At 41.7% G+C, this 24,491-nt stretch overlaps 1 protein-coding gene across 1 annotated transcript in view; it reads left to right on the forward strand.

The window, feature by feature from the left end:
• The window catches only part of itga1 (integrin, alpha 1), a 52,781-nt gene that overhangs the window by 8,505 nt on the left and 19,785 nt on the right, over positions 1 to 24,491 (forward strand). The window contains exons 2-10 of the mRNA XM_062412885.1: positions 11,979 to 12,099; positions 14,055 to 14,164; positions 17,476 to 17,564; positions 19,567 to 19,681; positions 21,395 to 21,522; positions 22,238 to 22,386; positions 23,186 to 23,336; positions 23,580 to 23,754; positions 24,326 to 24,399. Coding sequence (XP_062268869.1) covers positions 11,979 to 12,099; positions 14,055 to 14,164; positions 17,476 to 17,564; positions 19,567 to 19,681; positions 21,395 to 21,522; positions 22,238 to 22,386; positions 23,186 to 23,336; positions 23,580 to 23,754; positions 24,326 to 24,399 — 1,112 coding nt within the window. The remainder of the gene's footprint in view (positions 1 to 11,978; positions 12,100 to 14,054; positions 14,165 to 17,475; positions 17,565 to 19,566; positions 19,682 to 21,394; positions 21,523 to 22,237; positions 22,387 to 23,185; positions 23,337 to 23,579; positions 23,755 to 24,325; positions 24,400 to 24,491) is intronic.

A 24,491-nucleotide genomic window follows, 5' to 3' on the forward strand; every position in this document is an offset into this window, starting at 1 on the left:
TGAATAAGTCATGTTTTCCGACCGAGCCATTTGACCAAAGGAGGGTTTGAATCCACCAGTTGTATGTGTAGTCTCAATCTGCGATGAAATAGCCTTAAGCTGAAAGTTTGAAAAATAGATTTTAATTATTTAACGTCTTACCGAAAGTGGCCCTTAAGTCAATATACAAGATTAGCCGAAATACAATTTCCCATCATGTGCTCTGCATTGTTTGACAGTGCTGCTGTTTAATTGTTGCATCGTTTTAATGGTTTTATTGGCACCCGGGGATGGTTGGTTTGCTGAAGGGAGACGACCTGGGATCCAGAGGTGGTACAGGGGTCACTGACAGCTGAGAACTAGAATGAGCTAGTGGAGTCAAGAGATAGTTGAAACTTTGCGTGTGACTTGTGAGTATAAAATGACTCAGCAGTGCATGGATGGAATCAAGGCATGACGTTGCATTTTATTTTGCCAAACCTCTTGAATTTTTTCACTACGCCTCGATGGAATGCAACATCGAAAGACAATTAATCAGTTCTCTCGCCGTAAATCGTGTTTGAATCACGGGGAATTTCTGTGTTTGAAAAGCTAATCTTCCTATAAGTGGCCTCTGAGCTCAAAAGTCAACACAAAGACCTGCACGGTCATGAGATAAGTGCCGGAGTAATCCTCAAACTTCAGCCAGCATCACACACACACTCACCCGCCGCAGAAAGAAACTGATACGTGTCTGAGAAGGTCTTCAAGTAAACAAGACGCCCGTGAAGGTGCGACATCACATGTCGTGTCGGCTTACGTAGGTCTTACCCTCCGCAAAGGGTCAAGCCACACACAGGCCCACGTTGAACACATAAAAGCCATCAGCATGTGTTTCACACTTCATCACTTGTCAGGCCCTTTTCTACACTCTGCTAGAATTTCAGTACTTTCAGGAGCATCCTCTTAACCCTATTAACCTCTGGAATAATCATTTCCACATTGAAGACATTTTCTTACTAAAAAAGGGGGAGTTGACAGGTCCTGCTTGATATCGTAAAATATTAGCGCATAGAAAATACACCACCACATTCATCTCAGCGGCAGAGGATGAGTTATCCGTTTCTCCTCCGCATTATGTCTGTCTCTTTAGTCTCACTCTGTCCACAAATAGTTGTTGATGCGCAGAGGAATTTTCTGGTCACGTGACCTCTGGCTCTGCACAGTTGTTGCAAGGACTCAGGCTCAAAGAGGAGGGAAATGGAGGCAGCAGCCGGGAGACGTTCGGGCAAAGGGGAGCGGAGGTAAAGGATGTTCTGGTGAGAGGTTGGGGAGATCGCAGGGGAGGTCTGTGTCAGAGAGGGAGGAAGAGAGTGAATAGGTCGAAGGTCAAAGAGAAACAGGACAACTAGGGCTTCTGCTTTCCAAACCGAGAAGAGGGTCATCTCCACGGCGTCTTAACATGATTTTATACTGGTCGAGCTAAAAAGCAAAATAGGTTGCGAGGGCAATTCCACAATGACCCATATGAATATTGAGAGAAAGAAAAGTTCAACATTTACAACGTTTGCTTTATAGCAGAGTTAGATAAAAATACCAATTACTTTCTTAATTAACAATTAGAATAAGTAGCTTTAGGGGTGTTGGGAGGCATCTTTTTAACTTTAGAACAACAATGTGTCCAACTGCTCTAAGACTCTATGCTAAGCTGGGTTAACCACCCTGTAGCTCTAACTTCATATTTAAAGGAAATATATGAACATGATATTGATTTTCTTGTCCAACTTTCACAAAAAAAGGAAATAAGTATTTTCTAACATGTACTAACTATCCATAGCTATTTGTTGATGTTTGGTTATTCATGGACAGATACAATTATCAGGTTAGGGGATCCATCAGGTAAACATGTCTGTTATGGTGAACAGACAGAAATCAACTCTCACTGCACATACGTTGCACCCTGATCGGCTCCTGATGACTTAAAGTAAATGTTATAAATATCATTATTGACTGCAGGAGCTGTTCTGGAAAATGAAGAGGACACATTCAGATTCTTTGTTATTATAACACAGCCAGCATTGAACTTTAATCTTTAATCATTTCCTGGTATTGACGTTAAATTGAAAACATTATTTTTGTTTTGGGTGTCTTGTTGTAAAACAGGACTAAGGCCTGTAGAGTTATTTCCCTGTTTTATCACAAAGTGCCAACTAGGAGCCCATAATTCCTTGAAAGACACACACACGCACACAGACATATACAACCAGGCTCTAAGCTATCAGCACTTTGCAGGTAGGGCAAGACCCAGAGGAATGCAAGTATGTGTGTACGAGTGTGTGTGTGTCTGTGTAATGCTGCATCTGCATCTGTGCACCAGGCCAGTGGAGATAGTGGCAGAATATGGAGGTAAACAGTTAATTGGATGGTTCATCAGTACATGCATATACATTCAACATCTATTGGAGAAATGGTTGAAGCTCTTTCTCTCTCCCTCACGTTTTACTAGAAGCCTTTTAGCAACCTCCAGAGACCTGAGGTTGGTTTGTTAACTTCTCTGCAGAATCAAAGCGAGCAAGTAACACCAGATCGGACATTCATGGTTGATGCTGACGACGATAACACTTTACCCTCTTCTCTAGTAAGCTGGAAGTATGTTAATGTTGCATCAGCTCGTCTTTTTTGGGAAGTTTATTTGCATGACAAAGAGAAAATGCTTTGTTCACTTCTCTAGCAAAAGTAGGAACTGCAGGGTTTCTCAAAAACTGTCGTGCAGCCATTTTCGTAGAATTAGTCATATGGCTTATGTGGTTTATTTCAAATTTTTCTTACGTTCAAGGTCATTTTAATTATGTGAAAACAAACTGAGGTGGTACCTGCTACCTCTAAAAAACTCCAATCTGGTATAAAGTGTATTACTGCAGTATTGTTTTAAATATGTTGTATATTTGCATGCTAACAAAAGAAAAATGGGCCCCCCTTACCAGAACAACTTCTTAGCCTGATCATGCAATTTGTTTCTAACCAGAAGGGAACAACACTACTGTCCAGGGAAAAGAGCAGCATGACATCAGTAGCAGAAACATAATATGAAATACGTTTGATTGTCTGGTGAAAAGTTAAACGGCAACTTTCCTCAGGTTATTCTTTGATCTGAGAAAAAGTTGACATTAAACATTTTGGGAAGGAACTGAATTGATCCGAAACTATTTCTGTCCCCACATCAAGACTCTCAGTCTCAGCATCCTGTCTGGCCTTATGTGTCAGTGTTGTGTCCTCGTGTGGTGTTTTTCTTTACTGCTCTCGAGCTGCCTTGAAAAAGCAACAGAGGAACCAAACCTCATGGGGAGCTGTGACCTTCCCTGAACACATCTGTGTGTTTGACGGAGAGAGGGACCGCGATGATGGGACTGGGATTCACCCCCGCTGAGGCCATGTCCACACTGATAGGCATGCACTTAAAGAGATCTGCTGTTTATTTTTATTTGAGCTTCAATCCACCATGAGCTGGAGGATCTTTCCAAAAAATGTTGTTGACAACCAAATGAAAACATGGAGACTCCTTAATTGTCACCAGTGATATTTCTTTCTGCTTTTTCACATGATTACAGCGCAGGGAAAAGAAACGACTGAATCATAAAAACGTTGTAAAATGTTCAAGTCCTCGGGGAGCCGTATGTTCAAGACGACAAACCACAGGATTATTGGTTTTGGCAGCTGATGCAGCTGGACTGAGAAGGAATAAGAGGTTTGAACAAGGCAGAAATAAATCCACCCTCCTGTGTGCAGAAAACATGTCATGTACTGTGTGAGCACCTGTTGAAAAAAACACTTCTACGTCCACCAATTGTAATAATTTTTTTAATTTGTGGATAATTATCCCGATGGCAGCAGAGTGGTTTCGTGTTCAGTGCTGTCACCGCACAGCTAGAAGGTCCTGGGATTGAACCTTCCTGCGTAATGGAGTTTGCATGTTCTCCCTTTGTCTGCATGAGTTTACTCCAGCTTCCTCCCACAGTCCAAAGACATGCAGATTGGGGCTATGTGGATTGGAGACTCTAAATTGACTGTGGGCATGAATGATAGTCTTCAAGGATTAACTCCAGCAACCCAGCAACCCTCAAAACATTAGCGGTATAGATAGTGAACGCATGGATGGATGGATTATCTTGATCACAGTAACTCAGACTTGTTAGACACACACTTTATTAATTCTACCATGTTAACACAAAGCCTAAGCACTGTGTAGGATTTTGTCTGTGCAGCAATGTTAAGCGGATAATTATTAGTGCCTTTTATGTTTTTCCGTCTCAATACAGTAAGTGATGCATGTACATGTTTACTAAATATCCCGTAACTAAGAATTACCTTCATCTGCTGTCATGATCCACACTAAACAAAGACCTGAGCTGGGCTAAAGAAAGATGGGCGTGTTACTGATGTCAGTGCTGCTTTGAAACAGTAGCCCACAATAAACAGGGAGACAACCCTCAATGGATCCCACTTAAAAATCACTATTTACTTTTAAAATAATGGTTCACTTTAAAGGGGAAATGAGAATATTTGCTTTCTTTTCAATAACGCGATGAGAAGATGGATATCGCTCTCTGAGCCGGGCGGCAGCTAGCTTATCTTAGCTTAGCTGCTCCTATAAGGCCCGACAATTAACACAGTGCATCTGGTTTATATAATCCATGCAGAACGCTAATGCAAAAACAACAGTTTGTGGTTTTAGAGGGTGTCACCTGATGTAACCTGTTCTTAATGAACAGCAGTTTATCCGCCGGACAAGATGTCAGGAAGTCGCCGCGTCTGGCTGTTGTTAGTCGAGAAACGCTGACAATGCATAACTGCCAGTTAGACCACGACTTTTCATTTTTACATTTCAGTTTGTATAAAGATTAAACCAATGAGATTAAGTATAATGTTTTATTGGCATGCTAAGCTAAGCTAAAAAAGCGGTCTACAAGACAATCAATGTCAAGTATTGTTGGAACAGCCCATGTAGGTGTTGACGACATGGGTCATACAAAAGTCTTGAATCTGCTCCTAAATTGTGAAATGTGAAACCAAAACAAACAAAATGTAAACAATGTGGCAAAAACACAAACCATATTTTGGACTTTCTGGTGTGAAAATGCCCTAAGAAAGCAAATAGAAATAGCAAAATAAAGTAAGAAACTATTTCTTCAAGAGCAGCCATTGTCTGGGAATGCTACGACCAGTTTGGTGAAACTACGACTAAACTACCCCCCCCCCCCTGTCTGGCCTCTACTGTGTATTTAAGGCATCAGTCCACTTGCACAGCAGACAGTGGGCTGGACGCTCTCAACCGTCCAGTTATTCCTGGAGCACTAATTAAAATGTTAGTGCTATAAGTGCACAGATCAATGTGTTCTGGGTTAAGTGGGAGTCTGGCTGCAAGACTTAGTGTCACTTGATTATTAAAAACGTGCTAAAGATAGCACAGAATAAATGACAGTCTTTCTCCAACTATAATTAGAGTGTTCCAGTGTGTTCCGTATGTTGCCTAGTAAACAGTAAAGTATGTTGTTTAAAATGAGACACGGTTATTATGTTGCCAAGGAGCTTTAGGTGAACTTGCTCCGTTTGCTTTGGGATAAGTGACGATAACCTTCTCTCCTCTCTCAGTTCAGGATTTTCTCATTTGTACTTCTGTTTTCTTTCAAACTTTCCCTCTGCTGTCTTTGACTTTGCCCTACAAATAAACCTGTGTTGATCCCTGTAAGAGTTGGTGATTAGCAGGAATAAGGAGTTTACTCACGGTGTTAGTGTTCTCGCTCACTGTCCCCTCCATAGCATGCGTGATTATTTTTGCATGCTGCTTATTGATTCTGGAGGAAGGTCATATGTTTGACCCCTGGGTGTGTGTATTTTTAGTGTCTCTCTCCAGGGGCATTTGATGTATCCCAGAAGCCCCACCCTTGCACCCACCGCCCCCCCATCCAAAACCCCCGCCATCATCCTGGGCCTCTCCCTGTTCTCCAGAACTGTTTTGATCAGCACATTTAACAGACATGCCGCGCTTTGTGTGTATGTGTGTGCTGGACTGATATGGGGAGGAGGGTGTCAAACCAGCCCTGCATTCTACACAGGGAATTTAGGGGTGGGAGATGGTGTTGGGGGTGAAAGCTTTGACAACCGTCGGGGTGGGGGGGATGATGTCATGCGCGTGGGCCGCATGTTTTCTGCGGCGGGGAAAAGAACAGAGCTCAGAGGATGCATCTGGAAGTTTCACAGAGTGGAATCTGACACCGCCATGTTCAGTCAATGGATGAAAGGATGCAGTGCGCAGAGGAGCAGAGGACGGTTGGGATCGGTGGTACAGGAGAGGATTGGAGCATGATGAATGGAAGGAGGAAACAGGAGAGAGATGGATGAGGTTCTTGAGGGACGGAGGGACGGGAGGATGAATAAGTGAATGGATGGAGAAGAGGAAGCAGAGGAAGCATACTTAATTGTGTGTGGGGAGGATGTTTCTAGAGATGGCAATTTTTCAGAGTTATTAATGTTTCCCAGATGATGAATCCCACCGAAGTCAGTTTGAGTCAGCTGCTTAGAATATTTTTCCGCCTTTTCCTGGCAGCCCCTCAAGTGACATGTCTTGAAAAAATACTTGAGTGAGCCCATGTGAGCATACAGCAGGAACATGTCACAGCGAGCGAGTGGACATGTGGGTGATGTTTCAATACCCAGCGAGCGCAAAACTAGAAGAGTATAAATATCTCAGGCTGAAAAAGGTGCCATATATGTAGAAGACAGACTAAGATGTCTACTTGGAAACACAACATGATTTGAGAGCGTTTGGTGATAAGGGCTGAGTCCACTGTCAATGTGTTGTTAACAAAAACACGTGATTTCCGCAGCAGAATTTCTACGTCATGTGATGTCTCCTGCTCTAACCAGACACCAGCCCTCGCCTGAATGTTACGGACATGTTCCTGTTGTTGCCAACGCGTCTGACCCAGACAATCTCCTGCTGTGTTGTTCATATGTGAAAGGCAAACTGCGGAAAATTGGGTCTGTGGGTTCACGTCTGGTAACAGCTTTAATGTCTTTGATGATCCTGTGACTTTTCTTATCAGGTCAAAATTCCGGTCAAATGTGTCTAATACGCTGGTTTGGGACAAGATGAATCTGTTGAGGCAAATTCCACTTACTTCTTATGTTGTATTAATAACACAGAATTAAAAATAAAAGAAGCACAACAAATCACCAACCGTCTCCACGTCTCAGTTACACTCACAGTTGAAAACGCTGATGTTCTTTCACCTGAATCGTGTCATCTTTTATTCTCAGTCATTTTACCCACCATGAATTCCACTTGAAGTTGGCGCTACCTTGACCATATTGTTTATTAAGAAAGAAGATGTATTATTGCAGAAAAATCAAAGAAATGCAGCCTCTTTTGTTCTCTGCATATGAAGACACAAACACGCCTACATTCATGACCTCTGGTGTCCACTGCACACCCACTTACTACGGCTGCCAAGAATAAAGCAGCGTCTGAGCAGACGGCCAAATGAGAAAATTAAGTCAGCAGAGCTGAAAGCTCTCGTGATAACCACTCTTATGGTGATTAGACAGGAAAGTGTGGATAATGTCAGCGTGCAAAACAAGAAGAGAAGCCTGAGAAACAGAGAGTTAGGGGAGGGTTATGGGAGAGTGAGAAGGAAAGAAGCAAAAAAATGCAGTGGAGAAAAAAAAGCAGATAAAGATAGAAGAGCAAAGGAATGGCTCTAGGCTGCCCACTGCCATAACAAAGTATGAAGATACTCTGCTTTGCCAGTAGTCTGTTGTTAACCCTCAGGACATGGTTAAGACTAGAAGTGGACTCGGCCCAACAGTCCCCTTCTCAAACCACATTCATTTCACATCCTGAACATCTTTCCACCATGTTTGGTGTTAATCTGTCCAGTAGTTTTTGTGTAATCTTGCTAACCGACAAGCAATGATGAAAACATGACCTCCTCAGTGGAGGTAAATATGTGCAGGTCCCACCCAAAGCCCTTTGAACAGTCAAACACCAGTCCGCTGTAAAAACATGATGAATTCTCTCTGTTTCTCCGTTTCATTGACATGAACCAGTCTCTGAGCTGCTTCAGGTGTTTACTCACCGACAGTCTGTGTTGGCTCAGCTTCACACATGACACATGCTGATGAAGTTTGAGTTTTAAGGGTTGGTTAAGGACTCTGTTGCTCACAGGTGCTGATTTGCTGTAAGCTTTAAAGCTGATTATTGCTGGTCAGATTTGTTACAGATGAGCAGATGCCAGCCGTGTGTTTTTACTGGGGGCGGAACCACACTTTGAAATCCACAGGTGCTGACGTGGGGTCAGTTTTATAGGTGGTCTGAGGTCTCACAGGCCAGCAGGTGCTGATCAGTGCCGCTCTCTGCCCTGTGTGGCTGTATTTGCTACTTGGCTTGATGCGTAGCAGAGTTGTTAGACTTGGTTTTGGTTTTGATAACAGACTGCTGAAGGGTTTTTGTTGTGGGTTAGTGTGGGTGATACGCTGCCGGGATCAATCAGGACCACGTGGAGCTAAACTGAAAATACCTGTTTTAGTGTCCCGGCTGTGATATTTGATACGGTGAGGAATTCCTTGTGGGCACAAATTAGATTTTACTTTCAGTCAACAGTGACACTCGTGGACTGTGTTGTATTTGCCTGTCTGACACGATGTCTGGAGGTGAGCAGCACGTTAAGAGAGCGACCACATCAGCTTCGGTCTGTGTCTTTTCACAGGATCTGTTCAGACGCAGCATTGAGTGGAGATCTTTAGGACACCATGACAGCAGTTAACGACATAAACCAAAAGAAAATAGACTCAAAGCATAAAAAGCCGCTTTGCGTTTACAGGCGTTTAGCACATGTGCAACACGAGATGTTATGTAGCTTGACAACTGGATTGTAAAAAGTTAAAGGTGTCTGTGTCTTATGAGAAAAAAACCACACCAACATAGCCAAGGACCAATAAAAAACACTATTTCAGTGCTGAAGTGACAAGTAGATTGACTGGTTTGTGAAATGAAGAAATAATTGTAAAGGACTCAGAGTCATTGAACAAGGGCAGATGGTGTGTTGGTTAGAGAAAACAAGCAATTTGTATGATTAATCTACAAAAATAAATCAATAGTTGCAGCCCTGAGCTCTACATTTTACTTTCAGAGCACAAAATCCCCTAAAGTTGACTTTCATTCCCGTTTCTCAACACCTCCATGTTTTCAATTCCCATTTGCTTGTCTGTTGCAGTATAACGCAAAAAAAAAGCAATGCGCTGATTTTCCTGATGGAAGGGTGGGACATGGGCCAAGAAGGAACCCTTCGAAATTTGGCACGTATCCGGACAAACAGGCCGATCCATTTAACATTGCATGAGAGGGCATTATTTTGGACGTTTTCACTAATTCATGACAGTCTGACTGAACTTAAGGTGAGTGTTGGGCCTCGGCGTTGGTATGCACTCCATCACGTGCCCTTCTTCTTCAGCAGCTCCGTGAGACTGTTCTTGTGGGCCAATAGTTGCTGCTTTTCAAAAGGGTGGAGCAGGAGCGTGGCTGCTGGCTCGCCATGTGTAAGAGAGAAACGATATGAAGCCGCCAGACAGTGATGGACAGCTTTATTTGTCAATTCCTCAGAAGCTCATGAGCCCATTTCCATCCACAGGGGACGAGCCCACTTATTGTTTTTTTCTAGGCCAGATGTCGGCCCAGATCGTGAAGGAAAATAAGCCGGTTACATAATTTGCTGGTTTTTGATTTGAGCAGAGCAAAAACCAGGAGACGCCCGGATCAGATGGGTATACACATGAGACGTGTGCCAATAGACAGAGGGCACCCCTGCATGATTAACAGCTCAGGGTGACTGTGAACTGTACTTGAGCGGTGTGTGGGTGATAAATTGAAAAGGCTTGGTTGGTCCCAAGCCATCTTAAATCAGCTAAATTAGCTTGTGTGTGTCTCTCGCCTTGTGTGTGTGTGTGGGTGTGTGTGTGTGTGTGTACCCGTGGATTTTCAGGGGATGTGTATAATCAGGTTAATAAGAACAGGAAATGGAGCTTTTCTGAGCGATGGAGAGGGGGTAACAGAGGAAGTGGAGAAATGAACGAGGGAGGAACAGAGGGGATAATATTTCCTTGGTTGGATTATAATGTATGACTCTGCAGGTCTGCTTCCCGCACTGTTTCTCTTCTGGGTCTCTCTCTGCTCACCAGAGGGGGATTAAAACGTGTAATCTTATATGAAATCTATGTGATCAACATGTAAACACGGCTGGATGATGACTGGCAGCAGTGGGTTTTTATAACTCCTCTGTTTATAAGAAGCAGAGAACAGGGACTAAACAGACCTGATCGCATGCAATTTATGCATCTCAGCCTCCTGGAGTTAGGGAGGGGGTCGTCATTCATGCACAGATGGATGTTGGTTTTGCTTCTTCTGTATTTCTTCCACCAAGCATGTCAGGTTTACCTGCACAAGAGAATTCAACACGAGTCCAGCTGTTCAAGATTCTATGGAACTTTGGTCCCAGTCATGACAGCATAGAGTCTGAACTGTGCCTCATGAATAAATATAGACTGTGACACTGACATTTATTGGTTATGTTTTCACCTATGCCTTTTAAAATATTTCATTGAAATTTAAATAGCAAATCTGAGATATAGATTGACCCTATACAAATGTATTTATTGTATTGTTGGTTGTTTTAACCCTTGCGTTTAATCACGTGGCATCCTGGCATCCGAACTTCTCACTCGATCTCCAATTCTTAGCTCAGTCCCCTGATGGAGAAAACTTATTTCAGGTGCTTGTATTAATGAGCTTGTTCTTTTGGTCACTACCTTATAAATTCGACTGATTTATTGATCTTGTTTGTTTGCATCCCTGAAAAATGCAAAAAATAGAATGAGGCTGTCTTATCAATAGACTGAAGCCACTTAGTCTTGACTATACTTTCTCAGCTAATGTATCACCAGAGAGCTGAGGCTAAAGGAAGAAATATCACCAATTGTTATTTTCAAACCGTGCAAGATATGCTGGCACTAGTTCACCAAAGTCAAAAGGCTTTATTCACTTCTGAAATATTTCAGTCTGGACCAAAGTGGTGCATCAACAGACTGAACAACCAGTATCTCTTCAGCTCCACCGCCAGCGTGGCTCCAGTCCAGACTCCATATGTTTCTTCTCCTTTTTTATTCGGGTCAGACACATTAGCTCCAAAGCAAAAGCACAAATAGCTTATTTGCGTCCCCATGTATGTGGTCTGTGTCTGCACAGGTCTTTGTTGTAATCCCTCTGTTCCTCTTCTCCTCTGCACTCCCTCACACGTCAGGGAATTGAATAAATTACGCTGGAGGAATCCCCTGGCACAGTAGATATAAAGAGTGTCATTGTGGCGCAGGCATAATGAGACATGGATGGATTTATATAGAGCCTCTGTGATATGCTCAGCTCGGTGACAGACGGACGCAGACTGTGCAGAGAGCAGAGAGGAAACCATTGTCCTGCAGGTCAGACTGGACTCTGACCAGAGTGCTTCACATTGATGCTCCAAATTCCTCGACTGTCCTCCAGAGTGACTTTCTGTGTGTGTGTGTGTGTGTGTGTGTGTGTGTGTGTGTGTGTGGGAGAGAGATATGGTTCACATCATTTATCAACTTATCTGTAAACAGTGTATCACTAAATATTGTTTTGAGTATTGAGTATAAATATCTATTATTTGTTAAGTTGCTCTGCAATTAAATCTGTTATTTTCATGTTGCATCTTGAATATTTTATAAATATTAATTCAGAATGTTTGTTAATGCATACCTATATGAGAAAATGAATAAACTCGTCTCTTATTTCAGGACTAGATTATTTATTCATCTGAGATTAATTATCAATCAGATTATTTAGTCTAAACTCACATTGAGGATTGCCTCGTAAAGTTTATTATGTTTATTAAACAACGGTGTTTGGCATTCTGTATAACCTTTTCTTTTCCCCTTGTCCCCCCCAGTGCTGTTGACGCGTGTGTTGTCCTTCAACGTGGACCAGAAGAACGGTCTGTCATTCACCGGTCCACTGGAGGACATGTTCGGCTACACTGTCCAGCAGTTTGAGAACAGCGAGGGGAAATGGTGAGTGGTGTCATTAGCTGGACATGTTGAGGAAATGAAGGGGGGGTATCCAGAGACAAAAAAACATTAATCATCCTTTCAGTGTTTTTCCTCCTCAAAGCACAGATGCCAGTTGAAACTCATAAAGATGAATATTTTGATTTTTCTCGTGTCCCTTTCATTCATTTCTTCTGTAAAGCATCCACAGCTTCATCTCATCGCACTAACTCTTATTCATGAGTAGTGGATGATATAAAGATACATATAAAGATGGACGAAATAACAAGTAAAGCCTGTCTGGCTGCAGTGTCGGTCCAAAATTCCACCTCCTCCATGTTAATAGATAGGACATTGACCAAAATAAAAAGTCCTGTCAAGTATTTTTCTCTTAAAGATGGCTTTCATTTTCCAATTTCTAAAATGATAAAACTTGGAGATAAAGTTTAATAATAAATAGTATCTTCCTTTCCTTTCTCACAATAAGTAATTTTCTTTATCAGAAAACCTCCCGAGCTGTTTAACCGATCCTAGAATGTTTTATTATCCCAAAAGGAGTCCTCAAATCAGTTTAATTCTACCCTGCAGTCTAACAAAAGCTGAAAACCCTAATTTACCTGTAATGTGAATGAAGGGGAGTGTAGACACACACACACACACGCACACACACACACACACACACACACACCAGCTGCTGCTGTAATGACGATCCTTGCCTTTATTGTAACAGCTAGTGCTGTTAAACATAAACTGCCTGACACACTCTCCACACACTCAGCCTGTAAACTCACTGAAACCAAGCATCCGTGGCTGCTTGCTGAATCCGTCTGGGAACACATGTTTAGAACCCTGTTAAATGCCATTAGCGTGTGGATAATGGCACAGTGTGTCATCTCTCCTTCAGTTACATCCGTCTTTACGTCTCTTCAACCTGTGGCAGCGCCGTGTCTGATTCTTTCCCACGCGGCCGTACCTGCGGTGATGATCTTATCCCGCTCATATGAGATCAGTTACAGCAAATCGCTCGCTGCAAATCAGCTGAACCAGCTGTGACTAACCGCCGCTCTGTTCATCGGGAACACTCCGGCTCTGCGGCACCTCCAGATTTCACCGTAGAGTACAAGGGTCTGTGTGGTAAGGGCCTGTCTTTAGCTGCCGAACACGGTATTCAAACATGGGCCAAAAGCAGTGAGACAGCAGAGGGAGGACATCCAAGACTTTAAGGAGGGAAAGAGAACAGATGAAAGAAGCACAAATAAAAGGAAAAAGAAAAGATGAAACACTTTCTGAAAGACGGAGGAGGGGAGGGAACATTAGAGATGATATGTAGCCCGGAGCGTGTGCATGTGGGAGAATATTACGATGGAGAGAGATAGTTGTGAGGTGATGTAACACCAAGGTTGCTGCAGCCGACAAGCGACCGAGCCGAGAGACCGTTGTTGTTCCACTTGGTGTCTCGCTTCAGATGACCAGGGCCAATTAGAGAGGAGGAATGTTAATAAGCCTGAATGTTTAAAGGAGGGCGGAATGTCCACTCTTTTTCACATCAGCGTTCTGACAGAGTGACCCAGTGTTACCCAACTCACGCATGGACATGGTCGTGTAACACAAGACTGTCACGCACACACACTGTACCTGAACAGCACAGACCTACACATCTGCAACTCATCATGCTATATTGTGTAACGAGCTGAAAGAGATGTTTGTGAACTATTTTAATTTGATTTCAGTTCGTTACCCTAGTGTCAGGGTAATAATAAACAAATGACAACCACAGGTTTAATTATAGCCGCAGATTTATTACCTCTGGTCTGTGTCAAGGATAATTAAGCCAAGTCTAAATTGTTGTAGTCAGTGCTTCCAACCTGCCAACTCTTAATTTCTGCCATAATATTGGAATTGTGCTTTTTACCATGATAATAAAACTGTGACAGAATTTCGAATTGACCAAACTCCACCACTTTTTGTGTTTATATCAGGGTTCTGATTGGATCCCCGCTGTCGGGCCAGCCAGCAAAACGAACAGGAGACGTCTACAAATGTCCTGTGGGGAAGGGGGACAACACGTGTGTCAAACTGGATCTGCCAAGTAAGTAAACAGTGTGTGTGTGTGTGTGTGTGTGTGTGTGTGTGTGTGTGTGTGTGTGTGTGTGTAATCGTTTTTGTTACATCTTAAGGAACTTTTCAAATATATAAACTCTGACCAAAGCCTGGTCCTAATGAAGCAACACATCATTTCCAAGGTTCTGTTTATGGTTAGTGGTGAGAGGTAGATTGTGGTTCTGGTCAGGCCGTTCACAACCAACAGAAGTCACTGCAATGTCTGAATGAGGATAGCTTCTAAGGGGAAATACTGTGAGTCCTAGCGCTGGCTGGTGTTTGTGTTGTAGTGCTACCGTGTGTTTAAGCCAAGTGTGTCTCTGAGCGGGTCTCCTGAGGAGGAAGTGGGGCCCATCAGAACAGGAAGACGGTAAATAAACAAGGTTTTAATGTTTCATCCTTCCGATTATATCTGAATTAAACAGATAAACACAATTTAGCTGCCGGTCTGCAAATGTGTTTGTGTGTGTGTGTGTGTGTGCATGCGTGTGCGAGCGCGCGTGTAAATAAGTCTTTCATAAGTCCTGCAATGGGGAAACTTGCATTATTACAGCAGCAAAAAGACGTCAGCAGAAATAAGTAGAAAGAAATATCGAACAAATATGAATGGAATTAAACTAATATATACAGTGAATATATAATGTGAGAGAATATGTACAGTGAATGAATATATCCGCATGTTGACTCTCAGTTTAGGGATTATTACATTTTAATGCAACTCTTTTGGATTATTGCTCTATAAAGTGCCTTGAGATAATGTATGCTATGATAAGGCGCCATACAAATAAAATTGGATCGGATGAATTGAATTGAATTGAATTGAACAAGTGGAGTGTGCTTCATTTGTTTTTATGTTCCATGAGTTATAGACAGACAAAAGCCTAAATCTCACAATCTTAGATTAAGTCTGGAAAACGTCCACTGGGAATCGATTTTAGACTGACGGTCGGAGCCAGACCACTCAGCAGACAACTGGGAGTGGTTTACATGATGACAACAGCACTGTTGTATCCTGCATTTTAGATGGAACTAGACATGACTCAGCAACTACGTATTTTTATCGACTGACTCACATTTATTCAGAAATCTTCTTGTGACATGTTTCATGAGAGCCCCTGAGAAGCGTGAGTCAAACAGTGCAGCCGAGGAAAATGCTGAAGTTGAAGAAGTTTGTCAATCAGGTCTAAGGGTCAATTTCACTCTGTGCCCACCTACAACGCCCTGGTCTCACATTACCTAATGCGTCTCCTCACTTTGTGCAGGAGGAAAGATGCCAAAACCATAATGAGCAAACGTAAATTTGTGTGGTTACTGTGTTGTAATATTTAATCACGATTACCTCCGACCTTTAAAACTGAAAAGTGATTATGCCATGGATAATTATTTTGTTGAAATGCTGGCAAGATGATTGAACATCTTTTTTTTATTTCAAACCGTCTGCTAAACATTATTTTGTTATGTTTATAGTCGGTTTTGGGAAATTAAATCAGTCTGCAGAACAGCAAATTCAGGCTGTAGCCTTACAAGATTTAGAGCTGCTGGGTGAGAGTGCATGTATTCTCAGATACCAACTTAAAATACAGATTTTGCAATCATAAAATATCAAGCTAGAATTAGAGTGCATACAGTGCATCCACCAAGGCACAACAATCCCCTTATGAAACCACATTTAAATTAACTGGATAGGGATTTTTATTTGAATAAGCACCGAATTGCACACGCATATAAATCCCTTATGCCAGAGTTGTTCATCAAGAACAATAAATTATTGTCTGAGAAATCAAGGGAAATCTTGAACGGTGTCTGCCAATGTTGAAGAAAGTGAAAAAAAGTTCCTGGATCTGCTATTTTATCTGCATACTTACCAAATTTGTATAGATTTTCCCTTGGGCCATGTCCCATTCTTCCACCAAGTACCACGGTGATCTATCCAGTTGTTTTTGTGTAATCTGTTCACAAACTAACATACAACCTACTAACAGAGTAGAATGGTACTCAGTAGACAGCATACCTCCACCGAGGTCCAACATCCCCCTTAAAATCAATCAAGATTTTGCACAAAATTTCACACCCAACTAAATTATTTCCTGGGAAATAGGTGAAAATGTTAGAGAAAGTGAAACAAATTCCTGGATCTGCCCCCTGATCCAGATCTGCAGATCTTTGTGGTACTCACTTTAATTGCTTTGTGTAATCTTGCTCACAACAACTCACAAGGGGTGAAAACATGGAGCGTCGTGGAGGTTATGAAAATGTGAGACACACAAGACAACAATTTTGTAAAAGAAAAACATTACAGTTCATATCTTCTCCCTGGTTAAACACTGGTATTTTTTAATAAAGGCCACTTTACAAAGTGCCATTTGACCCGTATCCTCCTCTGACTTCTCAGAGGTCATTCCAGACCAAGAGGGATTATATGATCAGTGCCATTTGTTCTGTTTGTTATCTGGAGTCACAGTCCACTGAGGACAAAGGCTGTATTCTCCTCTGCCGCTCCACAAAGCTGCTCTCAGTGCCGCGTGGACACATCATAAGGCTCATCCCACCCATAGTCTAAGATAGGCAAGAAAGAGGTTTCATTTAACCCGCTTAAATGAAACTTGTGTTAGAATAATACAAAGATCGTTTCACTCATGAAGTCAGCGAGAAGTCATCAAAGCCCAAATATAATTAGGAAGGATACAAGGAGAAGGCAAGACTCTGCACCCAAATGAAGATGAAGGAGAGATTGCTAACTACTAACAGCTCTTTTGCTTTGTGTGTCTCAAGAAGAGCACATAGTGAAGTCATAACTGGCTGCTAACGAAACTCAGAAATGGGTATTCATCAAACGACACCCATGGGGATTGCTAAAGAGCTCGATTCAACATTTGAGCAGGCAACTGAGTGGGTTTGTGAGAATATGTGGATCCCACAGAAAAAGAAAAAAAAAAGACAGTCAGATGGGAAGGCATTCCCAGGCTGAAGGAATAGTTTGACATAACATGTTAAATTTAGCCACATGTTTTGATTGCTTAATGATTCGATTCCTGTATTTAATCCTCTTTGCCACAAATGGGAGATTTATCAGCTAAACACTTGTACTGTACCAGTATTGTACTCGATGAGGGACAGTATAACAAAGTGTATTTACCCACATGTCAGTGGTTTCTACATGTTGTCGAGGTGCACTGAAAGTAAGGACAGAGTTCTAGCTCCTCTCTTCCTGTGGGAAAACAGAGAAGAGGAATTCATCCAGCTGTTGGTCCTGCTCCCTGTTTGTCTCACTCTGTTTATTCATCCATATTTTTCTCCTAGAAAACACAACAGTTCCCAACTTGCTTGAAGTCAAGGAGAACATGACCATGGGAACCACACTGGTGACCAATCCCAACGGAGGATTTCTGGTAAGGAGGAAGTTGCTCTTTATAGTATATGAAAGCGCTCTGCAGTATATTTTCCATAGCAAACACAAAAGCATCACTGAACTTTGCATATTTTCTGCAAGAAATGGGGCAGCGTGTACGTTCTCTTGGCCTTTGGTCCGTGTGGAAGCATTCCGTGTCCCCGAGTGAGGGTTCAAGTCCTGGGAATGTAACAGGATACTGTAAATCAAGTGTATGAATGCAGAAATCTATGTAGGCGATGGCGAGGCCCCTTATGTTTCACGGTTATACATTTCAGTAGAACTTTATTAACAGATTAACACGGTGCAACATTATAGAAACAAGGCCCACAAGGCCAATAAATACATATTTTTGCAACCTATTGGGAGGAAGAAAATATAACGTTAAACAGTGGGGGCAGATTCTGCACGGCCACAATGTAACTGAAGCCCCTAACACCTAATGTGATCAACACTGGTGTTAATGTAACTCTTCAACACTATGCCCGTGTTTATACACTGTAATGCAGCACCTTCCAGAGTTAATACAAAACATATGACGATTCTGATTTCAGCCCAGAGACACATCAGACTGAGTGAATAATGAATTAAATGTTTTTCTAACAAGACATGTTGACATTATTTGATTGCCATACAGGCTTTGTATGTGTTGGAGGTTTGTAGATTTACTTTATATGTTAAGATGGCCTCTGGGGATAGAAATCTCTTTGGTCCAGACTGCATTAGCTAAATATTCAGCGAAGGGATTGACATTAAGTTATGTGCAGACATTCATGGTCCCCAGAGGAGGAATCCTTATGGCTTTTGGTGATCGACTTACTTTTCATCCAAGGTGATGTCAACATTACCATGTTTTAGCTTTAAAACACACAACTGTTGCTATGACTATGGCTGTTACCCACAATATGGAGTTTTCGAAAGCCTAAAACTGAGGATGTGGAAACACTGCTGTCCCTTTAATTAAAAAATGTCAGGGCTGCAAACTATCAACTGTATATAAAGAACGACGACAAGATAGCTTCACAAAATCACATTGATGTATGTTCAAGTGTTCAAGAGTGAAACGTCAAGATTGACACCTCAGACTGGCTCCCGATAGGTCGAACACGTGTATCGATGGGACCTCATAACTGCAGCTGCATCCCCAAATGGTTCAGACTCTTCCTCCAAATGTGTGAGATGGCTGCGGTCGTATCCGGAATAATTAGGCTTAAATTCTGGATAGTGAGAGAAGGTGGAGATGTGTCGTCCATCTTTATAAACAGTCTATGGCTGAAACTGTAGATTTGAAAACAATCTACCACGGTTGCTTACTGATTGGTTCTTCTCACAACTCAACTACCTACACTTACTTTCCACCTTGTTTTCAGTCCAAGAAAATACATCTGTTGTCTTACTTTTCAAAAACTCTGTGTTAAAATGAAAACTTGGTAGTATGGATGCAGCCCAAGGCCTCCATGATGGTCACATTTTGTGTTTTTCGTGAAATATCTTTAAATATGGATATGAACATGGATGTTCATGATAACAAGAGGTTTGGTCCAAATCCCCTTACTTTTCATGCAGCCCTATCATAAGGTCAACATTTTGATTTGTCCAATACCTTGATTTATGACCCAATACACTTAGCCGAGGACTGTTCTTGTACAACAGCCTTTGTATTGTCAGGAAAGCATTGAGGTTGTGGAGCGAGCAGGGAAATGTGAGGAAATGAGGCTGAAAGATTCATTTTCCAGTTATTGTCTGTAATTTTGAAGCTCTGCTCCCTTACAGGCTCACTCTCTCTGTTCCCCTTTTCTATTTAGAGGAGTTAAGTCTGAGGCATCTCTGGTGGTTTGTAATAGTCTCCATGTTATCCACAGTTTGAGTAGTTCTTTCCTCTGGGTTTCTGTCTTCAGTAGCCATGCATCGCTTCTCACTCATGACCTCATACTGGTGGAAACCTAACCAGTCACAGCCTGATTCTCAGTGTGTTAGTATGTGTGTGTCTTCTGTCTCCACAGGCGTGTGGTCCTCAGTATGGCTACATGTGCGGGCAGCAGCAGTACATCTCGGGAGTTTGTGCGAATGTCAGCTCTACCTTCCAGATCCTCAACTCTGTGGCACCGACCGTGCAAGGTACGTCGCCCGGCAGCGTAACACACAGCGGATATGAGGACGGCATCTGCACAAATTGCCCGTCGCTGGGATAAGAGATTGTAATCTGCTCCGAGCAGTAGGACCGCCCAAGACCACGACATCAAACTCACCCTCCCTAAGTGAAGAGGGAGATTAGAGCATTCTTCTTAATGTAAACTCGTCTGCGACCCCCGTCCCTCTCTCGCCCAGCCTCCCTGTTGCGTTGTATGCCCAAGTTAGGACAGAGTTTATGGGCCTGGACTTCGTTTCCCGGGAAGGAAACAAGGCAGAAAGAACTACAGTAAACAGCCAATCTTTCTTTCTGTTTTTCTTTCCGTATGACTTTCTCTTCTATTCCTTCATCAAAGACAAACACATATACACATTCTGATCATATAGTTGCTGTAAGAACCCAGTCAAATGTCATGTCGGGAATGTTTTTTGATGAACCGATTTTTTCAATTTCGAATTAAAGTAAAGTGAAGAACTGAGGGATGAGAACAGGCAGTACTCTTTAGAGAGTGAGACTTTGTTTTGCCTTCTTGTGTCAAGTGAGACATCACTGATGTCTTGTTAGTTCTCTGCATGACTTTTTTAAATCAAATTTAAAACCGCTGTTCATCAGACCAGATCTCCGGGACAGCTGGGCTCTGCTCAGCACGTGGGTGATTCTGAACTTGGGATGACTTGAAACTTTGAACCTCATCAAATAAGTGAATTACATTAGGATTTTGAATGTCTCATCCCACTGGCCAATCTTAAACTTGAAATTTACTTTGTGATGTCTGTGATTAACTCTGACGCTCTCTGTGTATTTGTTCTGTCTGGCTGTGTTTGTTTTTTCCGTCCTCTCTGCTGTACATAGGCCTCTCTTGCAAAAGACCTCTTGATCTCAATTAGACGAAAAGGGTTTCGCATATGATTAATGAGAAGAAAATAGCCTATATTTGGCTCCTAATTAGAGGTATATGGGATCGCTGGTAGAGAAATGGAACTTCAGTTGTATTCTCTACAATCGGCTTGTCATCTATGAAGACAAAGAATTGTCTCCTTGTTTTGCTTGAATAATTTCCAAAAGGCCTAAAAGGATCCAGTAATTCACAAGGATACAAAGCAACGATGTAAGGAAAACTATATGTAATTGCACACACATACATAGATAAAAAAAAAAAAAAAAAAAAAAAACACAAACACACTAACAACTTTTTGAAACTAACATTCTACTAGCACTTAAATGGCACTTACTTATAGCACTTTGTAGTTTTGCTTTATTTGAAGAAATTGTATTTTCTTGATTCTTGTCGTCCTTGGTATGTACCCTCGGGTTTGAATGCACTTATTGTAAGTCGCTTTGGATAAAAGCGTCAGCTAAATGAAATGTAATGTAATGTAATGTAACTTCAGACCCCCCAAGTTGGAAACCACTGCTTCTCATTATTACATTTTGATTTGAAGCTGTAGTGGGTCTGCTGAGGGCAGAGAAAAATGTAATTTCACAAGTAAACAGGAAGAGGAAATAATCTATTTCTGAGGAATTAAATATGTGTTTTTAATCATTTAGTGAGATAAGCATCCACCTTTGGAAAACATACATTATATCAACCCTATATGTGCTGAAACCAAAAATCAAACTTACCCTTTAATCAAGTATATATATATATATATATATTTGTATATATATATAATATATTGTATTGTATGTATTTATTCCAGAGTGTGGGAAGGAGCTGGACATCGTGTTGGTTCTGGACGGATCTAACAGCATCTACCCCTGGACCGGAATCATTGATTTTCTGCAACGCTTCATTGAAAAAATTGCGATCGGACCTAAACTCTCACAGGTCATTTCCATGAATGAAAAAAAAATGTATTCCTATTGTCTTAAACATGGGAGATACATTATTAAACCTTGTGTTGTGGCATCAAACATTGACATGAATAATCAGATTAGTTTTATAACATTTTGCTGATATAAAGGATGAATGAAAGAATGTATTATTTGATGCCAACTGAAGTTTTCGTATTATATTTTAGTGAAAGTCTTAAGTCCCTCCGCTATTGTATTTCCCAGATGTTGCCAGCAGTAAGAATAACTGTGGGATGTCCTTCATGATGCACGCCTCAGGGACTGCAGACTTAATGGTCTTTCAAGTCATTTTAGCCTCTGTCTTACTCAGTTAAACCTTGAGTTTATTTCTGTCCACTTGTCTTACATCGTTCTGCAAATAGGCGGTTAGTCTTTATTATGATTTCAGTGATCTGGCCTGAAGCTAGCGGAGTTTTCCAGAGGGGAACACTGGCAACTCTTCTATCTGGGCAGCCAAGTGGTTGTAAGTCACATCTTCCATGGCTGCTGAAGTCCTCTGCCTGCTGCATAAAGCAACTTGTGTCATATAAATCCCACCAGACCCGACCACATCCTCGGCAGACTGTCTGGGAGGGGACAGCGGCGAGGACAGAATTAGAGAGAGAGAACCCATGAGTTTGAAATATAAATATAAATATTGGATAAAATTTACAATAAACAATGTGCGTGTTTGTTTGTGTGTTCTCAAGGTGGGAATAGTGTCTTACGGGGAGGATGTGACTCACCGTGTCAACCTGAGCCAGTTTGAAAACACTGCTGATCTGCTGGAATTTGTGAAGGAACTTCCTCAGCAGACCGGCTTCAAGACCATGACCTTCCTCGGCATCGATACCGCCAGGTACTCAACACTTACCTGCAATGCTCATTTGTATTGAAAATTTAAAGAAATCTGAGGTTGTGGCGTAAGAAGGGAGTGAGGCCATCACACCTCTGCCTGAAGTTCGGGGTCCGAGTTGTCATAAGACGCTACTAGCCTAGCACACAGAAATCTCCATCAAGTTGCATTCTGGATAATGTAGGCTCTAGATTTTTCCAAGGAAGAAGAAAGCATGAAATAACTAGACCTTCACCTAGGCCCAACAGTCCCCTTAAATTCAATCAAACTGCTTCAAACTGCACAGACTCTCATATCCCTGGGAAATCTGTAAAAAATGTAATAAAAGGGCCGGTCCTGGATAAAAACAAAACAATCCAGGATCGGCCCTTTTATCTAGACCAAATTTGGTGGGTTTTCTCTTGGCCGTAGTCACATCTTCCATCAAACCAACCAATCAACAAATCTTATTGGTGGAGGTAAAAGATACAATTTCTATATTGATTTTGAAAACTCCATTTTGAGACCAATAGTATTATGTGAATGCAATGTCAAATCAACTAACTTGTTTATTAAAAGTGTTGGACTGGTTTTATAAGACAACATGTGGGCCACACATGAGCTTAAACCAGTACAGATGTAACTTGCATCTTGCAAGCAAGTGTGATAAAACCATGGGCATCTCCGACTAATGCTTCAACATGTTGTTTATCACGTGGTTGTGTGTGTGGATAGGAACTGATTCCTTCATACAAAGAGGATGATGCACCTGGATGTATATTGAAGGTCTATCGTCTAAATTTAGAATATTTCTATCAAACAGGAAAGAGGCCTTCATGCCAGAGCGCGGAGCTCGACCTGGCGTGAAGAAGGTCATGGTGATCGTCACTGATGGGGAATCACATGACTCCTTTAATCTAGACAAGGTCATGAGAGACTGTGAGGATGACGACATCGAGAGGTTTGGCATCGCTGTGAGTACAAACCATAGTGAAATAAAGTTAAACCACTTTATCGCTTCTGTCAACAAGCCAGTAAATCAACAAAATTTAATAATGAGACAAATTCATCTTTTTGACAAGTGACTCCTCCTTGCAACAGCTCTATTAAGCTAGACCATTCATGTTATATCAAGGGAAGGTGTAATGAGAAAATTGTTGGTCGCAGACAGAACTTTAGGCGTTGATGTTGTTAAGATACGGTTATTGTGTTCCCAGGTGTTGGGAGACTACAATCGTCAAAACAAAAGTGCAGAAGATGTGCAGAAGTTCATCAAGGAGATCGAGTCCATCTCCAGTCAGCCTTTAAGAGACCACTTCTTCAACGTGTCTGATGAGGTGGCGCTGTTGACCATCGTGGACGCCCTGGGAAACAAGATCTTTGCCTTGGAAGGTGACAGAAAACACACACAGAACCATTTTAAACATTCAAAACAAACACCTACCTTAGTGCTCTTACAACTGTCAACTTTTTGTTAGTTCAACATTTTCGGAAATCGGCTTATTCACATATTCAATAAGGTGTTACGATTTGCGTTTGCCAAGAAGTAGTTGCATGCAGGACAAAACTCCCATTAGAGCCACGTCTGATTTTGTACAGAATTCAATCTATGGACTGTAGAAGTGTTGGCGTTTTCACACCTGAAAGTTTGAACCAAAGCTCATGTCTTTGTTGCACCGTTGACATTTCACTTTTGGTTTCATATCGTTATTGAACTGTCATCATCACTCTCACCGGCTGTGTCTACCTATACCAGACATTGGCTTGTTGTCAATTCAGCTATTGTATTTGTGTATTTTTAATGGTCAACGTGCTTTTATCTTTAGCACTGTTGTTACTGTACAGAAATGAGAGGGCACTATCAATCTTTTCCTGTGTATTAAATCAGTAATGGGACAGTAAAACCGAGACCTCCTCATCATGTCATTTTCTATGTGGTTCAAATTAACTTTTCTTTCCTCAGCCACCGCCAGCAATTTCACGTCCTCCTTTGAGATGGAGATGTCCCAGACTGGATTTAGTGCACATACTTCTAAAGTAAGTCTAAATAAATATATTATGTATGTCAGATGACCAAGCAATCACCACATTTGCGATGTAAAACAAGTGAACCAGACTAAATGACAGAA

The sequence above is a fragment of the Platichthys flesus genome, chromosome 19, assembly GCF_949316205.1.
Source record: "Platichthys flesus chromosome 19, fPlaFle2.1, whole genome shotgun sequence".
Classification (NCBI taxonomy): Eukaryota; Metazoa; Chordata; class Actinopteri; order Pleuronectiformes; family Pleuronectidae; genus Platichthys; species Platichthys flesus.